The 20,781-nt window shown below is 40.7% G+C and overlaps 1 protein-coding gene across 1 annotated transcript in view; it reads left to right on the top strand.

The window, feature by feature from the left end:
* LOC132833373 (polycomb group RING finger protein 3) overlaps positions 1-20,781 on the top strand; it is a 181,614-nt gene that overhangs the window by 119,812 nt on the left and 41,021 nt on the right. The window contains exons 6-7 of the mRNA XM_060851596.1: positions 4,499-4,609; positions 6,740-6,828. Of these exons, the coding sequence (XP_060707579.1) occupies positions 4,499-4,609; positions 6,740-6,828 (200 nt within the window). The remainder of the gene's footprint in view (positions 1-4,498; positions 4,610-6,739; positions 6,829-20,781) is intronic.

Genomic DNA, 20,781 nt, shown 5'->3' with positions numbered 1-20,781 from the left:
CGCTCTCTCACACACACACTGAAATGTTAAGGCAATGCCTGAATATGTGTTGTAAAAATAGTCACAAATTACAAAGAATACATTTCTGGATGTTACTGTGAAAATAGTGATAATTACAAATTATTTTCTATCAATTTAACCTTTCGATATAATTTCTATTTTAATTTATTGTGAACACACATGTATGTAATACATACACACAGACAATTATATAATCCCGAGATAACCTCAAACATTTAGAACTATGAACTCACTTGTTATGGTAACCAACATTTAAATTTTCAAATTTGACTCAACTTCTAGGTAAAAATGTGAACAGTTAATAGTTTGTGAGTTTTTGTATGAATCAGTCACAGAGGTGATTTCAAACTAAAGCTGTGCAATAAAAGGAAAAGTATGCAAATAAAGTGTCAACCCTCTCCCATACATAGCTGCGCACACACATGTGTACACCATTACTATTGGCAAGCTAGCTTGAGTTAACATTGTGAAAATTGACTCATGAGATTCATTGAAACAATTGTAGTGCTTCACTTAAAGGTTTGTCCTGGGTAGTATTCAACATGAGGCACTTCGATCTTGTCTCTTAAAGTCACATACTAATAATTTTGCCAACATTAACTTTTGATTCTATTTTAATTTCCTATCCTGAATGAGAGGAAGATGCTGATAACATCCAGTGAGTTAAATTGACAGTACAGAATTGGACAACAGCATATGTACATTGCAGGTTTTTGCATTTAGAAGAGAATAAGAATGCTGACTCTACCTCAGAGGAACCCTTGGTATGTACAGGTGGCCCTTATTAACCCATTGTGTCCAAAGTAGGTTAGAGATGCTGGAAGAAGCTACATTCAGAGAAAGTCTGAAGTTTAGTCACAGAGTCAAACAGCAAAGAACAGACCCTTCAGCCCACCATGTCTGTGCTGACCAACGAAAACCAAACAACACTAAGCCCATTTTACATGTACTTCATTTACAGCCCATTGTGAATCAGCATTTTAATTAAACATCCAACTGCTTCTTTAGTGTCGCAGGAGTACAAACCTCCACCACCCTCTCAGGCAGCAGATTTGATATATCTACTCTCTCTGGTGGAATTTTTTTTAAAAAATGGATTGCTTATTACTTTGGTTAGGCCCTCAGCATGCCAACTCTATATCTATCATGTTATTCAGGTCAAATAAAAATGGAAAGAATTGCAGATGCTGTAGATCAGGAGCAGAGGCAGGAGTTGCTGGGGGTCTCAGCAGGTCTGGCGGCATCTGTGAAGAAAAATCAGAATTAATGTTTCAGGTCTGGTGACCCTTCTTCATAGATGCTGCTAGGTCTGCTGGGCTTTTCCAGTGGAAAATCATTGAGAATCTCTCCCAATTTCTCAGCTTCGACACTGCAGTTACATTGTTGGGGCTGTACTACAAGTCTCCCAACAGTGAGTGTGAGATAGAAGAACAAATAGATAAACAGATTATGGAAAGATGTAGAGGCAACAGGGTGGTGGTGATGGGAGATTTTAATTTCCCAACATTGACTGGGATACACTTTGTGTCAGAGGTCTGGATGGTGCAGAATGAACCAGGTCAGATGGTGGAAGTTGCAGTGGGGGATTTCTTTGGGAACCGTGACCACAATTATGTAAGTTTTAGATTACTCACAGACAAAGATTGGAGTAGTCCTAAGGGATGAGTACTAAACTGGGCCAAGGCCAATTATATCAAAATTTGGCAGGAGCTGGGAAATGTGGATTGGGGCAGCTATTTGAAGAGAAGTCAATTTTTGATTCATGGGAGGCTTTCAAAAATACGTTGAAGATAGTGCAGAATCGGCATATCCCTTCAAAAACAAGGGGTAGGAAAGGCAAGAATCGTGAACCGTGGCAGGAGAAATCATGCAACTAGCCAAGAGAAACAGGGAAGCGTACATAAGGTCCAGGCAGCAAAGAACAGAATGGGCCTTGGAGGAATATCGAGAGAGTAGAACCAATCTTAAACGAATCAAGTGGGCTAAAAGGTATCATGAAATAACTTTAGCGAACTAAATTTAGGAGAATTCCTTTTATTCATATACAAGAAGCAAGAGGGTAACTAGAGAAAGAGTTGGTCCACTAAAGGATAAGGAAGGAAAGTTGTGTGTCAAATCTGAGAAAATGGGTGAGATTCTCAATGATTACTCTGCATCATTGTTCACTGAGGAACGGGACATGATGAATGTTGAGATGAGAGGTAGAAGTTTGATCACGTAGACATATGGAGGGAAGATGTGTTAGGTTGGCTAAAGGATATTAAGGTGGACAAATCCCCGGAATTGGATGGGATCTATCCCATGTTGCTGAGGGAGGCGAGAGCTGGGGCCATGACAGAAATCTTTGTAGCATTCTTAAGATGAAGTGCCAGAGTGCTGGAGAATTATTCATGTTGTCCCCCTCTACAGGAAGGATAGTTGGGATATTCCAGGTAACTACAGACTAATGAGCCTGACGAAAGTTGCTGGAGAAGGTACTGATGAATAGAACCTCTTTATGTTTGGAAAAGAATTGGCCCATTGCCAGTAATGGGCAACATGGTTTTGTGCAGGAGAGATCGTGCAATAGTGTTCTTTGAGGAAGTGACCGAGTTGATAGATGAAGGAAGGGCTGTCGATGTCATATACATGGACTTCAGTAACACATTTGATAAGGTTCCCCATTGTAAACTAATGGAGAAAGTGAAGTCACATGGTGTGCAGGGTGTTGTAGCTAGGTGGATAAAGAACTGGTTGAGCAACAGGAGACAGAGAGTAGTAATCGAAGAGAGTTTCTCGAACTGGAGAAAAGTGACCAGTGTTGTTCCACAGGGGCCAGTGTTGGGCCCACTATTGTTTGTGATATACATAAATGATCTGGCAGAGGACATTGGTGGTCTGATCAGTAAGTTTGCAGATGCCACGAAGAGCAGCAGAAAGCAGAGGGGACTGTCAAAGAATACAGAAGAATATAGATAGACTGGAGCGTTGGGTAGAGAAGTGGCAGATGGAGTTCACTCCAGGCAAAAGTGAGATGATGCATTTTGGGAAGTCTAATTCTCGTGTGAATTATACAATGAATGGAAGAGCCTTGGGAAAAGTCGATGAGCAGAGAGATCTGGGAGTTCAGGTCCATTGTACCCTGAAGGTGGCTGCACAGGTGGATAGAGTGGTCAAGAAAACATGTGGTATGTTTGCCTTCATCAGACGGGGTATTGAGTAGAAGAGCTGGCAGGTCATGTTAAAGTTATACAAGACTTTGGTTCAGCCACATTTAGAATACTTTGTACAGTTCTAGTTGCCACATTACCAAAAGGGTGTGGACGCTTTGGAGAGGGTGCAGGGAAGGTTTGTGAGGATATTGCCTGGTATGGAAGGTGCTAGCTATGAAGAGAGGTTGAGTATGTTAGGATTGTTTTCATTAGAAAAAAGGAGATGGGGGGAGGGGGGGACTTGATTGAGGTCTACAAAATCATAATGGGTATAGACAGGATGGATAAAGATAAGCTTTTTCCCCGGGTGAAGGATTCAATAACGAGAGGTCACGCGTTCAAGGTGAGAGGAGAAAAGTTTAAGGGGGATACACACGGACAGTACTTTACACAGAGGGTGTTAGGTGCCTGGAATGCATTGCCAGCAGAGGCAGACATAGTAGATTTATTTAAGGTGCATCTGGACAGATGCATGAGTAAGTAGGGAGCAGAGTGATACAGATCGTTAGCAATTGACCGACAGGTTTAGCCAGTGGATTTGGATCGGTACAGGCTTGGAGAGCCATAGGGCCTGTTCCTGGGCTGTACATTGTCTTTGTTCTTCTTTGTTCTTTGTTCAAATAAACCTATTGGACTATAACCTGGTGTTGTTTATTTCTGATTTTGATCATTTCACCTCAGATAATGCTGAGGCTATGACGTTAGTTTTGGATTACTGGAGCAAAGAACTTTCTTTAGTCAGGTCAGCCTCCATTTTACATTCAGCTTATGACTTAGTATAAAAATTGGACGTAAAATTCCAGAAAAATGAACATCAACCTGAAATTAAGCCCTTATGATCTGAAAGAATGTAACTCTAGCAATTTATTATGAATATCGAAAGAATCAGGAAGTATACTTATGGTTCTTTAATCTCCTGCCTGTTGTTCCAGTATCTAATAGGATGCTCATTCTTCACAAATACTCCTTGCAAACCCTGCATGATGCAAGTGACAGGATAATGAGATAGCTATAAGTCTTATGGGTATATTTTATTCAGTTCACCTGACTGTTTGGAGGTCTTTTGCAGTTTTAAATGTTCTTCAGTTTTTCATGACAAGTTGCAAAAATATTTAGTTTCTCTTTAATTTTTTGTCATGAAACAGTTTTTACTGCAAATTAACTTAGCATTATATATACTATGTATGTAATGTATCAAAAGAAATTCTTGCATTATACAGGAAAATAGCAGTCATAGTATTTTAATAATCAAGTTTGTTTATATACTAATAATTTGTTATTTACAGCGGAGTTAAAAAAGCAAAAAGACTTTTATCAGAAACTTGGCCTTGAAATGCCTGGCGAGGTCAAAGGTGAGACGTGCACAGCTAAACAACAATTCGACCCCCTCCATGATGGTTAGTCACTTTTCTGTTGCGCCATTTCTGCCAAATGACATTTTCTTACTCAGCACTGGGAAAGTTTTGCTTACTTGGTGCTACTCTGCTTTTCAGCTTAATTTTGTCTATGCTCTCTCTTGTAACTTAAACTCTTATTTATGGAATATCTTTGATTGAGGAATTAAGGAAAGGAAGGGGACTTGCATAAAGACCATCTGCCATTGAGAGGCAGGCTGGGAAGCTAGAGTTGCTCTGAGCAATGACTAACCTCTCAAAGCACTTCATATTTATGAAGGTCAGAGCCACCGGGTCGTAGTCATTAAGACACGTTGCATGTGTATTCTTTGGTACCAGGATGATGGTGGTCGTCCTGAAGCAGGTAGGGACTTCAGATTATAGCAAGGAGAGATTAAAGCTGTCCTCAAATACTCCCGCCAGTTGATCCACACTGGGTCTGAGTGCACGGGAGCTGCACCTGGGCCAATCTGATGTCTGCAGTGGTGACTGAAGTTCATCCTAGGCTTGGGGGCAGATGACACCATTGCACTGACCTTCTGTTCAAACCAGATGTAAAATACATTGATGGCATCAGAGAAGAATGTGTTTTTGTTTGCTATTTTGTTCTGTTTCATTTTGTAACCCGTTATGTCATGTCAACCTTGCCACAGACAGTGGGTGTCCATGTGGTTAGTTTATGTCTCTTATTTAGTCTAACTTAGCCTCTAACTTATAGGCAAGGTTGGAATTAAATGTAGACCTTTGATGCAAGAGCGGTTACTATATCAATTCTGAAGGCTGTTAGTCTTCATAATGGCATTTGAGAACTTTAAAGTATAAAGGCAAAGCTACAAATAAGACACACCCTAAAAACGCTTGTGGTGTTATACACTAAAGTACTTAGCCTTAGCACAAAAGCAAAGGCTGACCCTCCAGTAAGTCATTGAGAGAATGCAATACTGGTGGAGATACTGTCTATTGACTGTGATATTAATGCATCACAACATTTTGAATGAGAACAAGGGAATTATCCATGATGCCCTGGCCAATATATTTTTACTGAATCAAAGTCATAGGTTATTTGATCGTTATCACACTGGTGATTTTGGGACCTTGTGTATATATTGGCTGCCACATTTCTAATATTACAGCAAACCCTGCATTGACTGTAATGTAGTTTGGTATATTCTGAGGCCATAATTTTTTTTCTATGAAAATACAAGTCTGTCTTTCTGGTATTGCTCACTGATGATTGATCCTCCTACTGTTATAGAAGCAAAAGGGTAGATCCTGAGGACATTCTGTGCCATTTCAGTCAGGCTAGCAGTTCCTGCACCTATAATTGTCAGGTGGAATTGCAGTTTCATTTTATTTTGTTTAAATAACGTTTTAAAAATATGCTCACTTTGAGTTCGGTTGCATGTGTACAGTACTACTCATTGTAACTTGGAGTTGTGGGTAGATGTTCCTTTGTTGAAAATCATCTCACGTTCAAATATGCAGTAAGAGGTGGTCAAGATGGACTACAGCAACAGTTCAAGACTACTTTGACAGAACCTCCCAAACGTGTAACCTCTATCACCAACAAGGGCAGTAGGCACATGGGAACATCTCAACCTGCTACTTTCCCTCAAGTTGCACACAGATCTAACTTACAGATAGATAGATCAATGCTTCATCACTAGGTTAAACTTCTAGTTTCCCCTCCCTTGGAGCACTGAAGATGTGTTTTATCACAATGATTACAACAAATTAAGATGCTCCCCATCCATTTCTCAAGAACAGTTACGGATAAGATAGATTTTGGTCTTGACTGCATCCTATGAATGAATAGAAAAACACAATCAGATCAGCTGTCTCTACAGAAAGGAAAATAATGGTTTAGAGCATTATAGGACCAAATTAAGAAAATCTGGCATCTGGAATGCTAGTTTGAGCAATTGGATATGTTTTACCTTCAAATTGATTAGTCCACTCAAAGGAATTGCAGCTTGGCAAAAAGCTTATTTATGATCAACATAACATTGCTATGTTGTTGAGTTTTGTTTATACTGAACAGTTGCTGCAGACCTGTGTAGATTAAGACTCTTCTGCTTTTCCCTGTGGATAATTTGCTAAGTTAATCCTGTTGATTTGCTTTATTTTCATCAGGCGAAACAAAGCCAGAAGATGACTCAAATAAACAGAAAACTGAGGATAAGCCAGAAGAAGAACATGATTATCACAGGAATGATGAACAGGTAGCTTTCAATAATCTTTTCACCATCATATGTAATTTGTATGTAAACATGACAATATAAACATGCTGAGAGTGTGGTGCTGGAAAAGCATAGCAGGTCAGGCAGCATCCGAGAGGCAGGAGAATCGGCGTTTCGGGCATAAGCCCTTCATCAGGATTCCTGCTGTGTTTTTCCAGCACCACACTCTCGACTCTGACCTCCAGCATCTGCAGACCTCACTTTCTCCAATATAAACACGCCATTGTGTTACAGTGCTGTGTGCAATTCAAAGAAGTTCATTTTACTTGTTGCCTTGCCACACATCTGTGAAACTTCCTGTTTCCCCTTGTTTCCGAGCTTATCTTGTTCACAAGACCCATTCTTTACTTTTATTTTACCCTATTCCCACCAAACTAACCAACTCCCCTTTCTGATGCCATGCTGACTGATATTTGTGAAGTTGCACCCACCTGATTTAATTCTCATCTATCCGGTTGAAGCTGGACAATTGCCTGCTGCAGCATCTTTCCCATGCATATGTCAGTATCTCTGATCCCGTCCCTGTCCATTTATTGTGTCACGTTTCGGGCCGGAGCTTTTCATCAGGAATGATGCTTCATTCCCGATGAAGGGCTGTGGCCCGAAACGTCAATTCTCTTGCTCCTTGGATACTACTTGACCTGCTGTGCTTTTCCAGCAACACACTCTCAACTCTGATCTCCAGCATCTGCAGACCTCACTGTCTCCTATCCATTTATTATTTGCATGTGAGACACGCACTTAGCAAGCCTTGTTCCTTACGAATGGATCCACCACACCCAATGCCTGTGCAAACTGGGGTCAAACAAGGTGGTGACTTTGTATCAATGCTCTTCTCCATCTTGCGCATCATAACACATCAGCAGGTTTCATGGAAACTGGGTGAAGTGGAGCTTTTCAACACAGTGAGTGAGAAACTAATAACTTGTCTGCAGTCCAAGACCTGGATTGCCCCAATTTTAGTCAATGTGCTGCAGTAAGCTGATGATGCTGGTGTATAGACACACTGAGGCCAAGCCTCAAATAATCATTCACACACTCCCAAGAGGCATCTGAGAATTTGGACTGAATGTAGGCTGAATGTAGTTGATGTAGTTTATATGGATTTCACCAAAGCATTTAATAAGGTTCCACATGGGAAACTGATAAAGAAAATAAAATAATATGGGATCCAAGTTAATTTGGAAAATTAGGTCCAAAATTGGTAGAGAGCCAGGAGACAAAAGGGTGGTGATAGAAGGCTGTTTGTGTGACCAGACACCACAGGAATCAGTGCTGAGACCTTCATTGTTTGTGGTATGTATAAATGATATAGATGAGAATGTGGCAGGGGATGATACCTAAATGCAGATGACACAGACATTTGGCTGGGTGTTTGGCAGGAAGGAGGTCTTGGTGGATATATACAGACAGATCAATCTTCCATTGGATCAGTGGCAAATGGAATTTAACCCTGATAAGTATGAGGTAATACACTTTGGAAGAACTGACAAGAAAAGGGAATACTAGCAGGACACCAGAAAGCTCAGAAGACAAGAGGGATCTTTAGGGTGCTTGTCCATAGATCACTGAAGTAGCAGGGCAGGTTAATACAGTCGTGAAGTATACAAAATACCTACCTTTCTCAATTGAGGCAGACATTATGAGAGCGGAGAGGTTATGTTGGAGCTGCAAAAAATTTTGTTTAGACCTCAGCTGGAATACTGTGCACAGATTATAGGAAGGATATGATGGCACTGAAGAGGCTGCAGAGACGATTCACCAGAATGTTGCCTGGGGTGGAATAGTTTAACTAAGAAGGAGGCTGGACAGGCTCAGATTGTTTGCTTTGGAGCAGTGAAGGTTGAAGGGTGACTTGATAAAGGTGTATAATTTGATGAGCATGGATCGGCTGGATAGAAAGCAGCTGTTCCCCCTGAGTTGAAGAGTCAATAACAAGGGGGCATAATTTTACAGTGAAAAGCAAGAGATTTTAAGGGGATTTGCAGAAAAAGATTTTCGCCCCAAGTGTGATAGGGGTCTGGAATACACTGCCCAGAGGTAGTTGAAGCAGGTAACCTCACAATTTCTTAAAATGTATTTTGATGAACATTTGACACTCGGTTATGGGCCATGTGCTGGAAAGTGGGACTAGTGTAGCTTTGGTGGTATAGACTTGATGGGGCTGAAGGACCTCCTCTGTACTGTATGATTTTAGAAAGAAAACAAAGATTCTCTCCGCCTGTCTACTCCTGCTGCCCAAAATGTCCCCTAATGTGGATCAATTCTCACCCCTTTGGATCCTCCTCTCAATGGTAGCATATATCAACGAGGAAATCCAACATTACCTTCAGAGTGCCAGTGTAGCTTTTGGCTATCTGAGGAATAAAGTGTTTGATGACAGATGCCTCAACCATCAAGCAGTTACTAGGAGAACAGAGAACGTGCTTTAGGGAGTTTCACAAAGCCTCTATGAGAAACATCCCTGTAGGTTTGTGGGAGTCTGTTGCTCAATACCACCCAAACAGGAGAAGAGCCTGCACAGTGCCAATCATCAATAACACTTGCGACAACCAGATGGAGGCAAAGAGCACAAGGAGCGTGCACAAAGCTGAGCATCCCACTGTCCTGCCTACCCACTGCACCTACCCACTTATAGCAAAGTGTGTGGATCCAGCAGTGGACTGTAGAGTCACCTCAGAATCCACAACTCTGAAGTGGAAGAAAGTCATCCTCAGTTTTGAAGGATTGCTTGAGAAGGCTAAAAAAGAAGAATAATTGTTTGCATGGTATGCCTCTAACATGATCTGAAAACGTGATATCCGATATCACGTACACTAAATACCCAGAACTTCATCATGACGTCTGTCACCCACTCCATTGCCTGTGTTGTCACATGGTTTATTCTACATTCAGTCATGAATGAGGTGAAATATCCTCCAATTAAATGTTAGAAAGACGAAAGCTACTTTCTTTGGTGCTTCTCCACTTCACTTTCACTAGATCTGGTTCCCTAATCACTGATACAATTTCAGTTTTGGTCACTGCTTGAGATGAATGTAAACTGTTTATACTCTGTTTGACCTTCAATTTCCAACAACATACCTCTAAGGCCAATGAAATTCCAGTTCTGTACAACTGACTGTGCCCCTTGCTGCCTAAGTTGATGTGCAACTGAAACTTGGGATCTTGACTATTCCAAAGCACTAATGACCAGCTTCCTATTCCCTCACACAATCCCACACACCTGAAATGAGCAGATTGCCTCATGGGAAAGGCTTGATAGGCTAGGCCTGTATCCTTGTGAGTTTAGAAGAGTCAGAGGTGTCTTAATTAAAACATGTAAGATCATGAGTGGACTTAACCAGGTGGAAATCGAAAGCATGTTTCCTCTTGTCAGAACATCAAGAACTAGGGGGTCATAGTTTAAAAATATGAGGGAGCACCCATTTAAAACAAGAGATAAGGAAACATTCTTTAAATTTCAGAGGTTTGGGAGTTTTTGGAATGCTCTTCCTCAAAAACAGTGAATGAAATAATTTCAAATATTTTTAAGGCAGAGGGTAGATTGGCAATCAAAAATCTAAGGGGTGATAGATTATTGGGGAAATGCAGGAATGGTAGAGTTGAGGCCAAAATTGGATCAACCAAGATCTTATTTGGATGGTGAACCAGGCTCTAAGGGTCAAGCAGCCTATTCTTGTTCCTTGTTCATATATTTGTACAAGGTGAGCTCTCTCAAACCTCGGCTGCTCTATTGTAACCTGCAGTATGTCCTGTTCACCCATGACTTCCTTTGTTTTCAGATTCTCTCAACCAGATCTTTTCTTTTTCTTTGATATTAAATTTTCCACATTTCATTCACTCTGCTTTTGTGCTTTCTTTTGTTTGTTTATGGAAACACCATATTGCTCGTTTTATCTACTCAGGTTTCAGATGCCCTGTTTCCCCTTCTACAAAGATTGGCAGTTTCTCCAATCTTAAAAGGAGAAACTGCAGAGATGAGAAAAGTGTTGGATATATGTGGATGAAAGTTTGCTCACTAAGCTGGGTATATCTTCCAAAATTTCTTTGATTCTCCAAAAAAGTCCCAGTTTATCACAAAACAGCTAATGTATGACCATGGGTCTTAAAAGAGGTAGATACCGAGGTAGTGGATACCTTTGTCATTTTCTAAAGTTTGCCAAATTCTGGGCTGGAAATTTGCAAACATAACACTATTCAGGGAGAGAGGAAGGCAGAAATCTGGGAAGTTCTAGACCAGTTAGATATGTTGAGGGGAAAATGTTAGAATTGATCATGAAGGAGGTCAAAGCTGTGCACTTATCAAAGTCTAAGGCAATGGGGACGAGTCACTATGGTTTTGTGAAAGGTGCAACATGTTTAACTGATTAATTGGAGTTGTTTGAAGGAGCACTATATTGTAGATATACAGTGCTTGGATTTCTAGAAGGCATTTGCCAGGAGCCGCATAAAAAGGTTATTGTACAAAGAACATGATGTTTATGGTAATACTTCAGTATGAACAGAAGATTGGTTGCCTGACCTGAAAACAGAGTGTGCATAAATGGGTCTTTTTCTACTAAGCAGAATGTGGTGAGTGGAGTAGCAGGAAACTGAGCTGGGGTTCAACGTTTTGCAATTTATATCAATGGCTTAAACGAGGGGAGTAAAAGCACAGCTAATAAATTTACAGGTAAGACAAAGATAGGTAGGAAAGTATTCTTGTGAAAAAGGTATAAGGGGATGTTAACAGATTTAGGTTGAGTAAATGGGCAAGAATCCGGCAAATTGAGTAAGTGGGGAAATTTGAAGTTGTTCACTTTGCCAGGAAGAATAAGAAAACTATTATTTAAGAATGAGTGAAGAAATCCCAAGGTGCAGATTAAAGAAGGTGTTTTGGAGCTTGAATCACAAGCTGTTCATATCATTTAAAACATTAAACCAAGTATAAAAGTGATCAAAATGGCTAGATTTTTTCTTTTCATAATATCTCAAAGTTCAGATTTTATTTTCCCTAAAATTGAAGACAAAATTATTACAATGCTATTAGACAGGAGCTGGGTGTCTAGATTTGTAACAGATGTTCTCAGGGAAATGCACAACAGAAATGTTGGGGTTGTTTAGGAAGTACCTGCTGATAGTGCCGGACAAGTTTATCCCACTGAGGCAAGGAAGGGATGGGAGATTAAAAGAACCTTGGGTGACAAGGATGTGGAACATCTAGTCAAGAGAAAGAAGGACACTTAAGGTTGAGGAGGTAAGGATCAGACAGGGCTTTAGAGTGTACAAGATAGCGAGGAAGGAACTGAAGAATGGACTTAGGGAAAGCTAGACAGGGGCATGATAAAGCTTTAGCGGATAGAATTAAGGAAAACTTCAGGTATTCTACACTTAAGTGAGGAGCAAGAGGATGGCCAGAGCGAGGGTAGGGCTCATCAGGGATATTGGAGAGAATTGTGCCTGGAGTTGGAGGAAGTAGGGGAGGTCCTCAATGAATACTTTGCTTCAGTTTTCACTACTGAGAGGGACCTTGACGTTTCTGAGGACAGTGTGAAACAGACTGATATGCTAGAACAGGATGATGTGCTGAAAATTTTAAAAACATACGGATAGATAAATACCCTGGGCCAGATGGTATATACCCAAAGTTACAGGAAGTAAGGGAAGAGATTGTTGCGCCTTTGGCGATGATCTTTGCATCCTCACTTTCCACTGGAGTAGTGCCAGATGATTGGAGGGTGGCAAATGTTATTCCCTTGTTCAAGAAAGGGAATAGGGATAATCCTGGGAATTACATTCAGTCTTACATCAGTGGTGTGCAAAATATTGGAGAGGATTCTGAGAGACAAGATTTATGATTACTTGGAAAACCATAGTTTGATTAGAGCTAGTCAGCGTGACTTGTGAGGGACAGGTCATGCCTCACGAACCTTATTGAATTCTTTGAGGATGTGACAAAACACTTGATGGAGGTAGAGCAGTGGATATGGTGTACATGGGCTTTGGCAAAGCATTTGATAAGGTTCCCCATGGTAGGCTCATTCAGAAAGTAAGGAGGCATGGGATACAGAGAAACCCTGTCTGTCTAGGTACAGAATTGGCTGGCCCATAGAAGACAGAGAGTGGCGGTAGATGGGAAGTATTCAGCCTGGAACTCGGTGACCAGAGATGTTCCGCAGTGATCGGTTCTGGGACCTCTGCTCTTTGTGATTTTCATAAATTACTTGGATGAGAAATTGCGAGGATGGGTCAGTAAGTTTGCTGATGACACAAAGTTGGTGGAGTTGTGGATACTGAGGAGGGCTCTTGAAGGTTGAAACGAGACATTGACGGGATGCAGAACTGGACTGATAAGTGCAGTTGGAGTTCAACTTGGAAAAAGGTGAAGTCATTCACTTTGGAAGGTTGAATGTGAATGTAGAATACAGGCTTAAAGGCAGGATTCTTGACAGGGTGGAGGAACAGAGGGACATTGGGATTCATGTCCATAGATCCTTTAAAGTTGCCACCCAGGTTAAGAAAGCATATGGTGTGGTGTGCTGGCTTTCATTAGCAGGGGGATTGAGTTTAGGAGCCATAAGGTTATGCTGCACCTCTACAAAGTCCTAGTTAGACCACACTTGGAATATTGCGATCAGTTCTGGTCGCCTCATTATACGAAAGATGTAGAAGCTTTAGAAAGGGTACAAAGGAGATTTACCAGGATGCTGGCTGGACTGGAGGGTATGTCTTATGAATAAAGGTTGAGGGTGCTAGGACTTTTTTCATTGGAGCAAAGAAGGATGAGAGATGACTTGATAGAAGTGTACAAGATGTTGAGAAGCAAAGATAGAGTGGATAGCCAGAGACCTTTTCCCATGGCAGAAATGTCTATCAGGAGGGGGCATAATTTTAAGCTAATTGGAGGAAGGTTTTGGGGGAGATGTCAAAGGTCGTTTCTTTACACAATGCAAGTCATCCACTTGTCTGGTTGGTTAAAGCTCCAACAACATACAAGAAGCTCCATATTGTCATGGATAAAGCAGCTTTCTTCATTGGAACCCCAACTACTACCTTCAACTTTGACTCCCTCCTCCATCAATGCACTGGCAGCATAAGTGTACCATATATAAGATGCACTGCAGTATCTCACCAAGGCTTCTTTAGCAGTAGCTTGCAAGCCTTCACTCTTGTCAGCCCAGAAGTCTAAGGGCAGTAGATACATGGGAACAAGTTCTTCTCCAAGCTACATAGCAGCCTGTCTTGGAACTATATCATCATTCCATCATTCCACTGAGGCAAAACATTGGAAGAGCATCTGTAACTTTACTTGGGGTGTACCTAATCTACATGGAATGCAGCAGTTCACAGAGGCAACTAACCATCATCTTCTGCATGGTTCTTGACAATGGGCACTAAGTGCTTCACCAGTCGGTGTAGCCTACATCCCATGATTGAATAAAAAGAACTGGTTCCTCTTAAACCATCAGTGTTTTAATTGAGATTGATTTCATAATTCATCCCTCAAATTGTTTGCTTCAATAAGTCACTGTTGGGCTGATGACATTATGTAGGAGAAATATCGAAGGATAAGAATGTGGAGGATCTGGAGTACAAGATGAGGACCAAAGGAACCCGTAATATAGTTCTGGAAGGTGGAGGAATATGGTTGGGGTAACTATGAAAGATATGGTCTCAAATTGAGGGTCCTGAAAACTACAGTTGAGAATCTTCAGTTGAGGCTATTAGCTGACTTACTGGAAGCCCGAATATGGAAAGTAGCATTAGCCACCAACTTGAAGCATTGAATCTGTATCTTTCAATACACATGTTGCTTAGTGTACTTGACATTTCCATATTTTTTGTTTATATGGAAGATTGCTATTATTCTTTGCAGCCAAAATCCTGAGTCTTGAAGACTGTGACAGTTAAGGACATTTCATTGGGGTTGGAGATGAGTGTTGTCAAGCAGTTTATTGGCAAGTTGGTTTCCTCCAGTGCTGTTAGTTACTGCATTCATCACTTTGGCAGTGAATAGGAGGTGACTGTAACTGGGCATTGTTAAATTTTTCTGGATAGTAGTATTCCCTTCATTGTTGGTGTTATATCTGCCACAACAGATCCAGAATGGCCTGACTGTGAGATTACTAGTTATGGTGCACATATCATTGGTATTGCAATTATGGTCTTAGCATAACTCATCATCATCTCTGTATATAATGCACTCGGCTGCTTTTTCCAACCATTATTGATGTTTTGCCAACTTTGGAGCTGCCTGATAAAACTATCCCTTGCCATTAATGGAAGATCCCTGCTTAGTGCCCATTCTGCTATTTGATCAGGGTCTCAGGGTGTGTCTCTGCTCAAGCTTGCATTTCTGTGCCTTTGCTACTGAATATTTCTCCAACATTTATTGTTCAGTTCTCCAGAGACACTTTCTCAAAGTGGTTATTCAATTATGTAAGGTTTCAAAGTGCAATTCAATGATGTAAGATTTCAAAACTGTGGGTGTTTTCCACCACAACTATATTATGAGTGTATCAGTTCTCAGTACTGTGCACAGAAGTGGATGTTACTATTTCTCAACAATGGTATTATTTGAGATGTTTACTGAAAATCTGGTTTATGGAAAAGTAAAAAAATGTTTATCATTTCAGGACTTCAAGTACAAGGTTTGTTCCTTTTGCAAACAGTATCAACCTGATGTTTTAATTTTGAAATGGAATAAAGGTCCTAAATGCCTCTAAATTGACAACTAAATGGAATGTGTACTTTGAAAATAAGTACCCACAAGCTCTTCATTCACAATATGTAATTACGTGGTTTTAAAAAAAAATTCAACTTTATTTTAAGTTTATGAAATCCTCACTATTTAAATAAACTAGCTTACCTTGCTTACAAATATATATTGAGTTTATGCAAATTTGAAATCAACTGATTGAAAAATATCAAAAAGAGGGTTGGTTTCCTATTCTAACAGGTCTATCGCTCCTCTCTTGCTTTCAATTTGCAGTTGAAAAACAACACCTTTTGGCAGATCCTAATTTCACAAAAATTGGTGCAATTTAATTTAAAAGTATTTCTCTTCATACCTGGAAAGCATCAGGCATAGATTCTAATGTGGAACTTGGATAAATTCTGTGGAAGTATTTGTTGTCAAGATAAATTAAGTGAGCATATTACTGCACCAGTGCAATTTCACTAGTTTTGTGTTAATGCGATTAGGAATGTTTGGTATTAGAAAGGGAGAGATGTTTAGTGGTCCAGATGAGCTCTTATTCTTGTTGCTGCAAAGAATATAGGAAGCTTTACTCTGCACATTATTGTGCTTCATCTGGTCTGAGATAGCTTAATGCTGACCATGACCACGAATGCTTTGTTATGGCAGACAATCAAATCAAATCAGCCTCCCTATCTCTGTAGAACATAGCAATTACAACGCAGTACAGGCCCTTTGGCCTTCGCTGTTGTGCTAACCTGTGAAACCAAACCGAAGCCCATCTATCCTTCATTTTCATCCATATATTTATCCAGTGACCATTTAAATGCCCTTAAAGTTGGTGAGTCTATTACTATTGCAGGCAGTGTGTTCCACGCACCTACTACACTCTGAGGGAAAAAAAATGACCTCTGACGTCTGTCCTATATCTATCCCCCCTCAATTTAAAGCTATGTGCCCTCATGCTAGCCATCACTATATGAGGAAAAGAGCTCTCACTGTCCACCCTATCTAACCCTCTGATGACCTTGTACGTCTCTCGTAAGTCATCTCTTAGGAGAAATAGAGGACTGCAGGTGCTGGAGATCAGAGTCGAGAGTGTGGTGCTGGAAAAGTACAGCCAGTCAGGCAACATCTGAACAGCAGGAAAATTGACGTTTCGGGCATAAGCCCTTCATCAGGAAGTCACCACTCAACCTGCTTCTCTCTAACGAAAACAACCTCGAGTCCCTCAGCCTTTCCTCATAAAACCTTCCCTCCATACCAGGCAACATCCTAGTAAATCTCCTCTGAACCATTTCCAAAGCTTCCACATCCTTCCTATAATGTGGCGACCAGAAAAGTATGCAATACTCCAAATGCGGCTGCGTCAGAGATTTGTACAACTGCATGTTGACCTCATGGCTCCGAAACTCGATCCCTCTACTAATAAAAGCTAATACACCATAGGCCTTCTTAACCCTCTCAAGCTGGGTGGCAACTTTCAGGGATCAATGTGCATGGACATCGAGATCTCTGTGCTCATCCACACTACCAAGAATCTTACCGTTAGTCCAGTACTCTGTATTCCTGTTACTCCTTCAAAGTGAGTCACCTCACACTTTTCTGCATGAAACTTTGCCACCTCTCAGCCCACTTCTGCAGGTTATCCATGATACTGTGTTACCTGCACATCCTTTGGCACTATCCACAACTCCACCAACCTTCGTGTCATCTGCAAGTTTACTAACCCATCCTTCTACGCCCTCATCCAGGTCATTTATAAGAATGACAAACAGCACTGGCCCCAGAGTAGATTCTTGCAGTACACCATCAGTAACTGAACTCCAGGATGAACATTTCCCATCAACGACCACCCTCTGTCTTCTTTCAGCTAGCCAATTTCTGATCCAAACTGCCAAATCACCCTCAGTCCCATGCCTCTGTATTTTCAGCAATAGCTTAATATGAGGAACCTTATCAAAGCCTTACTGAAATCCATATACATCACATCAACCACTTTACCCTCATCCACCTGTTTGGTCACCATCTCAAAGAACTCAATAAGGTTTGTGAGGCATGACCTACCCTTCACAAAACCTTGTTGACTGTCCCTAATAGAATTTATAATCATCTAAAAAGGAATAAATTTATCTCTTATAACCTTTTCCAATACTTTATCCACAACCGAAGTAAGGCTCACTGGTCTATAATTACCAAGGTTGTCTCTACCCCCCTTCTTGAACAAGGGAACAACATTGGGTATCCTCCAGTCTTCTGGCACTATACCTGTAGATAATGATGGCATAAAGGTCAAAGCCAAAAGGCACTGCAATCTCATAGAACATAGAAGGATACAGCGCAGTACAGGCCCTTCGGCCCTCGATGTTGCGCCGACCGAATCCTACCTAACCTATACTAGCCCAATAACTTCCAAATGCCTATCCAATGCCTCTCCTCCTTGGCTTCCCAGAGAATCCTAGGTTAAATACCATCCAGCCCAGGGGACTTATCTGTATTTGCACTTTCCAGAATTGCTAACACCTCCTCCTTTGAACTTCATTCCCGTTGAGTCTGGTAGCCTGTATCTCAGTATTCTCCTCATCAACATTGTCTTTTTCCAATGTGAATACTGACTAAATATATTCATTTAGCGCTTCTCCTATCTTCTCAGACTCCATGCACAACTTCCCACAACTGACATTGATTGGCCCTAATCTTGCTCTAGTCATTCTTTCATTCCTGACATACCTATAGAAAGCTTTAGGGTTTTCCTTGATCTTAATCTGCCAACAACTTCTCATGTTATTTCCTGGTTGTACTTGGCTCTTTCTTTAGGATTTTCCTGGCTAACTTTAACACTCAAGTGCCCTAACTGAGCCTTCACATCTCATCCTTACATAAGTCTCCATCTTTCTCTTGACAAGAGATTCAACTTCTTTAGTAAACCACGGTTCCCTCGCTCGACCACTCCTCCCTGCCTAATAGGTACATACTTATCAAGGACACTAATAGCTGTTTCTTGAATAAGCTCCATATTTTAATTGTGCCCATTCCCTGCATTTTTCTTCCTCATCCTATGCATCCTAAATCTTGCCTAATTACATCATAATTGCTTTTCCCCCAGCTATAACTCTTGCTCTGCAGTATATACCTATCCCTTTCTGTTGCTAAAATAAACATAACCTTGCCTGATTCATTACCCAGTACCAAATCCAGTGTGGTCTCACCCCTTGTTGGTTTGTCAACATGGTGTATCAGGAAACCTCCTTGCACACAATGAACAAAAACCGAATCATCTAAAGTACTTGAACTGCAGTATTTTCAGTTAGTATTTAGAAAGTTAAAGTCCCCATAACAACTACCCTGTTACTTTCACTCCTATCCGGAATCAACTTTGCCTTTACATTTACATCTCTGGAACTATTTGGAGGCCTGTTGAAAATTCCCAGCAGGATGACCTCTCCTTTCCTGTTTCTAACCTCAGCCCATACTATCTCAGCAGACAAGTCTTCAAACATCCTTTCTGCCATCGCAACACCGTCCTTGACCAACACTGCCACACCTACCCCTCTTTTACCATTTTCCCCATTCTTACTGAAACATCTAAACCCTGGAATTTGCAACAACTGTTTCTGTCCCTGCTCTATCCACGTCTCTGAAATGGCCACACATCAAGCCCCAGATACCAAACCATGCTGCAAGTTTATCCACCTTATTTCGGATGCTACTGGTGTTGAAGTGGAACATTTCAAACCACCTTCCCACTTGCCAGTGAACTCTTGTGAACTTGAGACCCTATTTCTGACCTCACTACTCTCAACCTCCTGTACACTGGGGCTACAATTTGGGTTCCCATTCCTCTATTGAATATGTGCTCTCAACAGAGAATAATTATAACTGTCAAAACCCTCAAAATTGACACCAATGGTTCTTAACCAGACTTTGTGATTATCTGATACCAGGTTTATAACTTAAACTAAAGGTTTAACAATTTATCATGAATTACCATAGCTTTAGCAATTAAACCACAAGGCGATCTAATTAATATCAATGATTTAAACCAAATTATCTTTAATTCTATCCCTCCACTCTCAAAGACAAACAAACAGATAGTGAAAAATCGAAAGGGGGATAAAAAGTAAATGATATGTAATTGGCCAATTTTCTTGGCTCCATGATCTGTAACGTCACAGACTCATGGGATTAGATTAGATTACTTACAGTGTGGAAACAGGCCCTTCGGCCCAACAAGTCCACACCAACCCTCCGAAGAACAACCCACCCAGACTCATTCCCCTACATGGCCAATTCACCTAACCTGCACATTTTTGGACTGTGGGAGGAAACCAGAGCACCCGGAGGAAACCCACACAGACTGGGAGAATGTGCAAACTCCACACAGTCAGTCCTGTGAGTCGGGAATTGAACCCGGGTCTCTGGCACTGTGAGGCAGCAGTGCTAACCACTGTGCCACCGTGCCTCCTTTGTATCTTGCTTGATTTCTGAAGACTCCAATGTATGCAGATAGCTTGCAGTACTCTGAGAAATTTTCATTTATTAGTATAATTATTATAACCACCCTTCTATTCTCTGAACTTGCAATAAATTGATAATGTCAGGAAAACCAGAGAGCAATCAAATCTTCAATCTGTAACTGTAGTAGCCAAAGTCCTTCTGACCTAAACAGTTCAAAACCCAGTTCAAATTTTGGTTTCTCTTTGTTAGATTGGTAGCCTCCATATGAGTCCCCTGTTCACATTCAGCAGTTGTCATTTTTGTTTTCATTCTCTTGTGGGACTGCTTGAGCATAATGCATCTCTGGCATTGGAGCCTCTACACAGTACTTTAGACAAGAATCTACTTGCAATTAACCTCCATGCCTGATCTCATAAATAGATAACAATTTGTTCATTTTTTTAAAAATAGCTGCTGCTCACAGTCCAAAGGTTGCATTTAGCTCTTAGTTAATAGCTCCAAACCAAAAATGATTGTTTAAAAAAAAACTAACAAAAAATCAGCCAGGATTCCAACAGTATGATGGAGAAAGAGTTCTCACTTCTTTATCAAGTGACTTCTGTTTTTGGAGATGCTTGTGCTGCTGCCAGATACATTTTGCATCAGAAATCTGAGGTATTTACTTTGACGTCTACTAAACAATTTTCTAAATATTTTTTGATTTAGGAAAGGTTAATGAAGACAATGTGATTGATGTGGTGGAAATAGACTTTGGTTTGATTAAATGTCACTTATCAGGCAAGTCAATAAAATCCAGG

Source organism: Hemiscyllium ocellatum, chromosome 36, assembly GCF_020745735.1.
Source record: "Hemiscyllium ocellatum isolate sHemOce1 chromosome 36, sHemOce1.pat.X.cur, whole genome shotgun sequence".
Taxonomy (NCBI): Eukaryota; Metazoa; Chordata; class Chondrichthyes; order Orectolobiformes; family Hemiscylliidae; genus Hemiscyllium; species Hemiscyllium ocellatum.
This window is presented reverse-complemented; position numbering and strand designations above follow the sequence as displayed.